Consider the following 11210-nt stretch of genomic DNA (forward strand, 5'->3'; position numbering starts at 1 on the left):
TCACACCAGTCCTGACAATGTAATCTAGTTGACTGGTAGCAATCCACAGATATTCATTGCCTCCACCCCCTGCACACAGGAACAGCATTGTATACCATCCACATGATGCACTGAGGACATTCACCAAGATTCTTCGGCAGCAGTTTCCATACTCCACAACATCGCTTTCCAGAAGGATAAGAACTGCAGATTTATGGGAACACCACCACCTGCAAGTTCTCTAATCAAGTCACACACCATACTATTTTGGAAATCTATTGCTTTGCCAAAATCCTGGCACTCCCTCCTACCAGCACTGGGGGTGCACCTATGTTAAATGGACTGCAGCAGTTCAAGGTGGCAGCTCACCACCTGCTCATGTTCACGAAATGTTAGACTAAGCAGTGAAGTCCACAACCTATGAAAGAATAATTAAAAGATTAAATTTTGATTCATGCCATAAAAGGTGCTTTGATGAGAACATTGGAATGGGAAGGAGCAGAACTAAGTCTAATACAAACATGAACTTCTTGTCAATTCACTTCCAACCAGTAAACATGACAAGAGCAAAAACGAAACCCATCTAAAATGAGCATCGTGTCTATACTTTGGAGCTGCAAATACAACAACTTGATGCAATTAACACAACTTGGACACATCTGTTCAATTCAGGAGTTGCAAAATCTCTGCTGACTTTCCTTAACTGATGTGCATTCACAACAATACAAAGAATGGCTACAACTTTGCAGCCCGGAGTCAACTCTCCCACCTTACATTGTAAGCACTATTACAAAATGTATCATTTGTCATTACGTGTCCAACAAAATGAAATTGACCACTTAACAACCAGCAACAGAAGAAACCTTAATAATGCATTGCTTATGTCATACTTTCTTCCAAGAAAACCACACTGTTTCAGAATCAGCTGTGTTGAGGGTTTTGTCTGCTTAGTTTGAATTCCTGAAATACTACAAAACTCCTTTCTATGCCCAAAAGTTTACAAACAATTCCAAACCAACCACTTAAACTTTACATCTTCCAATAGTTGCCTCAAGTCATTTCCATTGTCAGAGTACCTGAGAAACCAAATTCCACTCACTATTTGGCTTCATCCTTATCTTCTATGGCCCAATACCATTTCTAAACCAAAAGCCACCCAGTTCTTTCCTGAAATAACTAAAATAAAACTTAAGTATACTCTTGAGAAATCCACTGCAAGATAAAAATATCATTCACTCCCAGGAATTTGGTCATTATGATCTTTTAAAAATGGGAGAAAAACTGGTAAGGACTCAAGATTCTACAATGTGGATAATATGAATTCCTACTTCTACATTAGCCAATCATGAAAATAACTATATGTAACAGTGGGTTGAATGGATTTCAGTGCAGTAAAAATTCTTGCAAGAGACACAAAAAGGAAAATGGCAGATCAGATACCATGCCACTTGAAAGGCTTCCAGTGTTCTATTCAATCATATTGGAATCATTCAAATTCACATTGGCATTAAATGAATGGATTTCAGAAGGATAGTTGATTCCTTTTAAGTACCTATTCCCCCAAAATAAGATTCACAACAGATGCTGTGATCGACACCAACCGGCTCATGAACAGAGTACATGATTTCAACTACAGTGAGAATATCCAATTACTGTGCAAGGAAATAGCACAACCTGTAACATTTGGCAAAGATAATCCTGTATTACCAGCATCTCTCTACCTTGCAGTTCCCAAAAGCAACCCATATCTAACTCCACATATGGATTTTTCAGTGCATTCTCGCTAAACACAAGAGTAACAGAATCAGTTAATCTTACTGTACAGAGGGCCATTCGATCCACTGCTCTTCAAAATTCAGCATGCGTAAGGCACCAGAACAGGAAGAGCACAGATCTAAAGATTTGTTGTAGGTTACAGAGATGGATACAGGTGGGAAGAAGCAAAAGGTTTGAATACAAGGATGGTAATTTTAAAACAAGAGGTATTGCTTGGTCAGTAGACATACAAGTGACAGATTAACATGTCTTTGGGCAAGTTAGGATTTTAGCAGCAAGGCTATAAACTCACTTGAGGGGGTAGAGGATAGAAGCTGATCAGGAAACATTCGTAGAAAGGAATTAGCAGTTGAGCTGAGGCACGAGCAAGGACAGAGTGTTAGAAGTAGATGGCCTTGGTGACAAAGGAGAAGTGGAGTCTAAAGCTCAAATAGGGTGACATGGTTGCAAACATTCTGCTTCAGCCAAACATTATGGCCAGCAAGAGCTATCTAATTTGTCCTAGTGACTATCCCTTCTGCATAGCTCTGTACATTAAGTGTACATCCACTTCCCTTTAAAGTTTGGAAAATAACATCCCTGAATGGAGTCACTTCTTCCTATAAATTATAATAAGAGATGTTGTGTCTTCTAAAGCTATTCACATTAATGAATGTGAAAAACAAGGCTATAAAGAGGCTCTATAATTCAAAGTTATTCAAAATATACATTGCCAACTTTTACCAAAATTCTGACATCCTAACCTGGTGTGCAATTACTGTCAAATAATAGAGCTGAGGAGACAGCAAGAACTGCAGGTGCTGGAAGTCAAAGCCAATACAGTGTGGAACTGGAGAAATACACCAGATTAAGCAAATCAGGCAGAACAGAAAAGATGATGCTTCAGATTGGAACCCTTCGTCAGGACTCCCGACTTCCAGCAACTGCCGTTCTTGCTATCTCCTCTGCTCTATTTTATTGTACTCTCATTTTCTGACAGTAATTTACACACCAGTCTAGGGATGTCAGAGTTTTGGTAAAGGTTGCCACATATATAATTCATTTTGAATTATGCAGCCTCTTAACAGACTTGTTGTTTTTCCATAAACACTATCACGTGCATTTATATATTTTTAACGTGAATGCCTTGCTTTAGAAGGCACAAAATCTCTTACTATAATTTAACTGAACATATATTTTCGATGTTTAATTAGTAAAATAATGTTGCTTTGAAGTGAGAAAGAAGAGACTTTGTTCAGGGTTGTTATTTTCCAAACTTTAAAAGAGAACTGGATGTGCACTTAAGTAAAAAGAAGTGCAGAGTCATGCAGAAGAAATAGTCACTAGGACTAATTAGATAGCTCTTCCTGGCCACAACATATTGCTGCAGCAGAGTGTTTGAGCTTTTGACTCCACATCTCCTCTGTCACTAAGACTATCTATCTGTCCCTGCTCATGACTCAGTTCAACTGCTAAATCTTTTCTACTAATCCAATGTTTTCTGATCAGCTTCTGATGAAACTTCAGCTTTCCTTTTCCTCCTGATGCTGCCTGATCTGCCGTGTTCCTCCAGCTCCACACAAAATAAAGCACACATCTCATCATACATAGAATGCTTTTCACTTCCCGATAAACCAAGCAAACGCTGTGCATCATTTAATCATGCATTATATTTAAATGTAATTATTCAGTATAGAAATCATTCCATTATAATCAAGTTAGAACTCCCAGTAGTTATTAAACAAAAAATTCACTTATTCCCTCACCCTCCCAAAAGAACAGCAACTAAACTATGTCAGAACAAATGGAACAGTTAAGGTTGCAAAGCTCAAACTCAACAGTGGAATTCTCTCAGAATTTTCCAATAAGTTTGCCAACTATTCAATAAAAGCACATTGGCAACGGACCCCACCATACATTCCACTGTCTGCTGTTTGAATGTGTTTTGAAAATTCCTAATACAAACGATAACCTGATAATGCAGAAAAAATCAACATACCTTCTGGTCCTATGTCATGCAGCATATTCAGAATAGAAACGGAAATGCAACACCACAATAGTAAGAATAAATGTTAAAACGAATCACAACTTCATTATAAGCAGATATCCATCAGAAAATTGAAAGCTGTAGTCCAATTAAGGGTCCAACTGCATACCTTTAGCTTTGCAATAAAAATAGCATTGCTTGAAACCTTTAATGGATTACTGCTATACAATTTACCAAGACTTATCCGTCACCTTCAATTACAACAGGTGGTTCATTACAGAATGTTCCAACTTCCATCATTTGTCAATTTGCATTTTAAGTAAGATAATTGACCTAAAATTCATCAATTTTATTCAACTGACTTATTCACTAAATGACCCTGTCTAGTTTGTTTTTCTTAACGATCATTCCAGATTGTTTTGGTTTAGAGATTTCTTGCATTTATAACTGATGTTTATAATGGTGATAGCAACTACCCTGATAAAATGCTGAAGATGCAAAGATTAATGTTGCCTACAAAACCATATTTCCAGTTTAAAGAGCGTTAATACACATATTCTAAAACAGACACATTCATACTAGCAAGCAAACAGGTCTTCTAAAGTTATACAAATGTGTCTATAAATAGCAAAGATTTGGCGTCTATCAACCCTGCCAAAAAGTTCAAGTCAAATGAATGTGAACTCAATGTAATTTTATGGGCAAGGCAAGGGAAGCATTGACAAATATAGCACACAAGAAAACTCTCCACTTATCCCACATTTTATTTGTTCGATGCACTCCATTCTACTGATATGTAGAATCGCTCAATCTACACCTCTACCATTGGTGATTTTATTCCTCTATTTTGAGGAAAGGTCAAGAATCACACTATTAAAATTTTAGGTCCTTGGGACCAAATCCATACCTGGTATCAATGGACTTAAATATTAGTCTATTGGAAGAATGCCAAGAAATAAGTGACTTTTGCACATAATTTTTTTTCATTTTGTAGATTTAAGACCTGGATTTTGACTAACAGAACACACAGTGGGTGGCATTATCTCTTTACTGAAAGGCAGAGCATGGAAAAGTTAGTGAGGAATGCAAAGGTGCAACCCACAATAAAAAGTTAGATACGCTGGTTCCCTTTTGGAGCAAAGCATGTTGGTCAATTGACAGTTCAGGAAGACAACAGGAAACCTTCAGTTAATTCAAAAAAATTTAATTTGGGCTTACAGTGGCACATAAAAACATTAAAATCACTAACTTTAAAAAAAAATCCTCAAGGTACAACGTGGATACAGTTCTCCCACTCAGCCCAAATGATACAAAAATAAGGCTGTATTCTTTAGTTTATCAAAACAAAAAACCCATAAACAGCTTCCTCAAATCAACAGCATCCGTTTTCCCCACCTCCATTATAACTGGTAGTTTATATCAAAAGACACCCCCAACACTAAACCAATTTACATTATTTGTAACGAAAATGGCTCTGCAATAGAAAACTCTTTAAAGAAATACCAATTATCCAAAACATTCAAAAGTAAGTACATTAATGATATTGTTTGTTTAATTTATTGACTTCTTTATTTTTCTGTTGACTGGAGCAATGCAAAACAAATTGTACTTTCTTCCTTTGGCCCCAAGTAACTTATCTAAATGTTTGGCTGAAATTATTACTTTGACCCCTATGTTAACTAGCCCCAATGGCAAAATATTTCTTCCTCAAACACTAATACAAAAAGAAAATTTACTTGGTATAGTTATTTTCTGACATTAAAATTTACCCCCAACCATCTAGCAGCAGTCTTTATATTTTCAAAACTAAGAAACTTTTCATAGCCTCTTCCTCTCAAGTGAGAAAACAAGATACCCAAAAGAAGATACTGTTTTATAACTAGTCATCAGTTCATGCAACAATCTTGCAAATTTACAGCACATATTTATAATAATTTTAATTTTTTGGGGGTGATGTAGCAATGGAGGAAGGACGAGTGCACCGCAGGGCAGTGGAACCAAAACTATACTGTACTGACTTGGGCATTGCAAAACTTAACTTCCATATAATCTACATCTGTATCTGCATATAACAAACAAAAACTTGCCTCTAAATGGTTTACACATGAACAGCTGAAATTTAACATTAATGATCATCCATAGGTAAGTTTTTAATACTGAGTTTATCACTGCATTCCTTTCCCTAGGATGCTTCAAGTCCTCACATAATCTTGTCCTTGCCGTTTGTTTCAGTCTCTGTTCCTACAGTAAACGTTGTTATGCTCTCCTGTAATCCTCTCAAATCCAATTCCATTCTCTTGTGCAGTCAACAGATCCAATGCTAAAACAGAATTGCTGGAAATGCTCAGCAGGTCCAGCAGCATTCTGCGAATAAAAATATCAGAGTTAACATTTCGGAATCCGGTGATCCTCCCTCAGAACGAATGGCAGCTTGGAAAATTGCAGTTTATATGCAGAAAATCGAGAGGTAGGGAGTCAACGAGAGAGCAAGACAGCAAGAAGAACAGTAGGACAGACAAAGGAGTTAATAACGATCTGGCTTGGAGAGTGAACAGCTGTTAATGGGGACTGTTAGTGGCCAACAATAGGTAGCATGTAATGGCAGGCTGTGATAACAAGGCCTGGTGTGTGGAGTAGGGGGCTAGGGGCCTAGGACACAGGAGAATTTAGGCCCTAAAATTATTGAACTCCATATTAAGTCCAGAGAGCTGCAGGGTACCCAAGCAGAAAGTGAGGTGTTGTTCTTCCAACTTACGTTGAACTTCAATGGGACACTGCAGCAAACTAGACACAGCTGTTAGCTGGGAAACAGAGTGGTGTGTTAAAAGTGACAGTCAACAGGTAGCTCAGGGTCTTTTTTATGAGCAGAACATAGGTGTTCTGCGAAGTGGTCACCCAGTCTATGCTATGTTTCCCCAGTGCGGAGGTGACCACATTGTCAGCAGCAAATGCAGTAGACTAGATTCTGGAAAATACAGGTGAAGTTTTGCTTCACCTGCAAGATATATTTGGGTCCTTGGAAAGTGGGGGTGGAGGAGGTATACGGGCAGGTGATGCAGCTTCGCTGGTTACAGGGGACGGTGGTGTGTGTACGCATGTGAACAAACAGTAGACCAAGATGTCCCAGAGGGAATGGTCTTGCGGAAGACGGGCAGGGCAGGGCAGGGCAGGGCAGGGGAATGGGTGTCTAGTGGTGGCATCTTGCTGGAAGTGGCAGAAATGACATCTGATGATCTTCTGGATGTACATGCTGGTGGGATGGTAGGTACGATCAGTTCTGAGGAAGGGTCACTGGACCCAAAACGTTAACTCTACAATATTTTTTTCCACAGATGCTGCCAGACCTGCTGAGCTTATCTTTTGTCTCTGAATTACAGCATTAACAGTTCTTTCAACTTTTAATAATGTGCAGCACACCATTTATAAGTCTTTGTTAATCCAAACAATCGTTTCAGCTTTATTTTTATTTCCTGCACAACCAAATTTCAATTATTTCTAATGAAACAGTTTTTGAAAAAAATCAATGTACACATTTACAACAAACTCATGTCACTATCATCTGGAGTCTATTTACATGCACTTTCTGGAGAAATTCTACGCTAGTCAGTCAGTTTTAGCTGGGCTAGGGGTAAAATCCCAAAATTTTCCTCAACAACCTAAATAAGGTAGAAAAAGTAATATCTCCATGCTCAGGCACTATCAAAAGTTCATTCCTAGTAAACGTGTACATACAAATATTAATGAGGCTTAACTACACTATGAAAGATGCATCCAATGTCACTGAGGTGTTTGGAGTGTTTCCAGCCCTAATATAATCAGTATCTCAGCAAGAGAGTAGACAGGAATTTTGGAAAGGGAGAAAGCAAACAAACGTACAAAAAGATTAAGAAAAAAAGTGATGCACAACGTGTGCGGACATTAGTTCCAACTTGAGCAGCTGACGATAGTGGTTTAAGGTATTTAATGGGGAGGTATTAAGGGGAACAACAGAAAGTACAGATGTTTTAGACATCAGTTATATGGAATATTTCTTATTTTACGAAAAGCCCAATGTGTTTGCCATTTAGACAAAACAAAAATCATTGAAAAAAACGCTAGCTGCACAACTTCTCAAAAATTCACTACTGCTTTGCTGCTGGCAAGCAGATCAGTAGGTTTCCCGATGGATCTAATCCGTACGCTAGAGGATCCTACTATCCAGACAGGCAGTTTATGTGTGAACAACTTAAACTATCATTATACTTCAATCATTTGCCTCTCTTTGTAGTTAAATTTGTACTTGGATGGGGATCGCATATACACAGTACATTTGAAACCTCTGATAACCAATAAGACCTACTACATACCAGTATCATCTTGTTGACAATGACAATTCAATACTACAACACAACCTTAGTTTGTCAGAGCTATTTGCATTAGTGGTATGCTACTGAACACTTGAAAGATTAACCTTTGACGGTCACTGGACCTTTTACATTTATTTTGTTAATAGAATTATAACAGTGAAAAGGTGCCTCATATCACTGAAATCAGTACTAATAACCATTAAGTAGTGTTGGCTTGACCAATAAATATGTTTGCCAGCATGCTCACATCCCACATGAATAAAATATCAATTATTTTAATTATGTATTTTAAAGTTCAACGCAAATTAGGTTACAGCTGATGTCGAGGGATCATTTTCTTTACAATATTATCTTTACTTCCTCCCCATCAAAACGATTTTAATCAACTGCACTATTCTCTAACAAGAGTGTGGACTTCTGATTAAAATGTCAATAAGTTTTGAAATCAGAAAAGGATTTCCCACTCTGCAAAATCTAAATTGACACCCAGAATTTTAACGCAACTCCCACTATCCTTATTTCCACTTAAAAATCCGTAGTTATCAATACGGTTTTCCTTAAAATGTCATATCGTACCGATTCGGTATCTACTTTCCTCAGTACCACCTCCACACGTGTCCAACTCAGATGCCGCACACAGCCGAAACTGTTTACATTCATAAATCACGCCCCTTCCTCCATAAGGCTTCCTGTTCACCGCCCAACTGCTCCCGAATCGCATCATGTACACTGACATCAAGTTGTAATCTGATCGTTCAACACTATAAGCAGAGTTCATTAGAAATGCTGCACTGGCGCTGGCATTCATTTCAGTGTTGCGGGGTTTAAAATGACGCGACAACGTCTGTCAAATATTCGCAATTACATTGTTCGACTATTCCCGCTTTCTCGCCTCTCCGTGATTCACAGAATCGCAAGGCAACAGGTTGTCAGCTTAAGGAGAAAGAATGATTTCGTAATCGGATATAGAAAAGCCAAGGCATTCCCGCGTTGTTAAAACGTCAAACCTGTTTCTCTGTCCAGAATATTTAAGTCCTTATGTTCAGAACAACCCATTGGTATTTTAACAGCTCTCATCGGCCGACGCTGCTGTTAACCTCAAAAAGTAAGAAGACGACTAGATATCGAGCGGTCTATGTACGTACCTATTAATGCTTGAAAGAGATTACTGCGGAATATATTGATAACTCGCTCGATGGAGGCACGGAGCTGACGGTCTTCAGTCTTGCCGAGCTTGGCACGGTAATTCTCCAGGAGCTTCAGAGCTCGCTGAGCATCTGAGCAGAGACAAGGGGCAAAAATAATCACACATTTAACGATCATTACTGGACCGATCCCGTAACAACTCCTGGAGCTACTACATCTTTGCCCAGCTTTTAGCACTTGATAGAAAATGACAAAGATATCCTTCGTTAAAATCGGTTCGTCTTAAAGTTCGTGGCAATGGTGCTAAATACAAAGTGTTAGCGGACTTTAAAAACTTTTATTAAAATGTTTCTGCAAAATTTAATATGCTGAAACTCACCCTGCTTTCGAACCGGCATCCTCCTGTTTCAGATTTCCTTCACAGGTTAAAGCTCCCAGTTGGTAATTCCCTCAATTCCAAGTTGTCCTCCGGAGTCTAAGAGTCTCCGGAGACAGGATCTTTTCTTCTGCGCTTTCAAACGGTCCCGATAAACTGCCAGAAACACCGGATCCCAACTTTTCGCTCCGACTCAAGGAAATGTGTAAATATTTAGTGCAATCAGTTTCACTGACAATCAATTTTTTTTTCCTTTCAAAACAGGCTTAGGCTTGTTTGAGAGACACTTTTGGTTTCTTTCCGATATCAGTCAATCCTTCCTTCCTGAAGTAGACTGACCGGTTTGTAAAGTGTTGGCCTCAGGAGGACCACATCCTGACTCTCTCCTCTTGCCCAGTCTGGAATACCGATTCGCTGATCAGAACGTTTCTGCTGGTTATCTTGCCCGGTCACTGCTCGCTTGTCCTACTTGTTCAAGGTGACTGCAGGAGACCAACTGGGGAGAGTGGATCCTCTCCGCTGAGCTTGAGAGTGACTGTCCTGGTCTCTGCCCCTAACACTCAGGGTCGTCCAGTGGATCCCTTTGCTGGGTGTCGGTTGTTTTGATTCTTGGAAAAGAGAGTTGGAGGGGCGGGGGGTTGTGTCCTCTCTCCTCGGTATGGGATGCAGCAAGCGGCGGCCTTGCCCCACACCCCGCCAGCCCGAAAGAGGGGCCGACTCTCTGGCTGCCTCCCCGTCAGGCGAGTTACAGGCTCCGGGGCTTGCGCTCTCTTGCCTCCCCGTGGAGTTGTAGTCCTTCACCGCCGCCAGTGACCCACCGCCTCCTCCTCCTTTCCCCGCCCCGAGAGGTGGGGCCCCCGGACCGGCACCGGCACACACTCTCCCACTCCTCTTCTTCCGGATTCCACCAAAAACAAACTTTCGCTGCCGCCGCTTCCCTCCCACCCGGCGAACAACTGCTACTACTCCTCTTCCCAGTCACTGCCAGAAAAATCCCAAACTTTCCCCCAAAATGGCGACCGGGACGGCGAATCTCCACCACCTGACCGGCCGCCCGCCAATCAGGAGGGAGCAGGCCGACCGGGGGGCGGGGCCCAGGTTTAAGGAAGGCTGCGGTGATGCTGCAGAGCAGCTCACCCAAGATTTGAAACTCCAGTGCTGTTCCTCCCCAACACCCTGCCCCAGAACTCACTCACCGTCCCTCCCCAACACCCTGCCCCGTAACTCACTCACCGTCCCTCCCCAACACCCTGCCCCGTAACTCACTCACCGTCCCTCCCCAACACCCTGCCCCAGAACTCACTCACCGTCCCTCCCCAACACCCTGCCCCAGAACTCACTCACCGTCCCTCCCCAACACCCTGCCCCGTAACTCACTCACCGTCCCTCCCCAACACCCTGCCCCGTAACTCACTCACCGTCCCTCCCCAACACCCTGCCCCGTAACTCACTCACCGTCCCTCCCCAACACCCTGTCCCGTAACTCACTCACCGTCCCTCGCCAACATCCTGCCCCGTAACTCACTCACTGTCCCTCCCCAACACCCTGCCCCGTAACTCACTCACCGTCCCTCCCCAACACCCTGTCCCATAACTCACTCACCGTCCCTCCCCAACACCC

At 41.1% G+C, this 11210-nt stretch overlaps 1 protein-coding gene across 15 annotated transcripts in view; it reads right to left on the reverse strand.

Moving 5' to 3' along the window:
- Positions 1-10618, reverse strand: part of LOC125457523 (disks large homolog 1-like) — a 406012-nt gene extending 395394 nt beyond the window's left edge. For 12 of the 15 annotated variants that reach the window (XM_059651158.1, XM_048541837.2, XM_048541849.2 and 9 more), the window contains exons 1-2: positions 9593-10617; positions 9213-9344 (exon numbers count right to left, since the gene is read on the reverse strand). In XM_059651158.1, the coding sequence (XP_059507141.1) occupies positions 9213-9344; positions 9593-9611 (151 nt within the window). In that variant the 5' untranslated portion in view covers positions 9612-10617. Of the gene's footprint in view, positions 1-9212; positions 9345-9592 lie in introns of all 15 variants that reach the window. The other 3 variants (XM_059651157.1, XM_059651153.1, XM_059651152.1) reach the window with 1 other exon arrangement.
- Between the last annotated feature and the right edge of the window lie 592 nt (positions 10619-11210).

The sequence above is a fragment of the Stegostoma tigrinum genome, chromosome 14 (genome assembly GCF_030684315.1).
Source record: "Stegostoma tigrinum isolate sSteTig4 chromosome 14, sSteTig4.hap1, whole genome shotgun sequence".
NCBI lineage: Eukaryota > Metazoa > Chordata > Chondrichthyes > Orectolobiformes > Stegostomatidae > Stegostoma > Stegostoma tigrinum.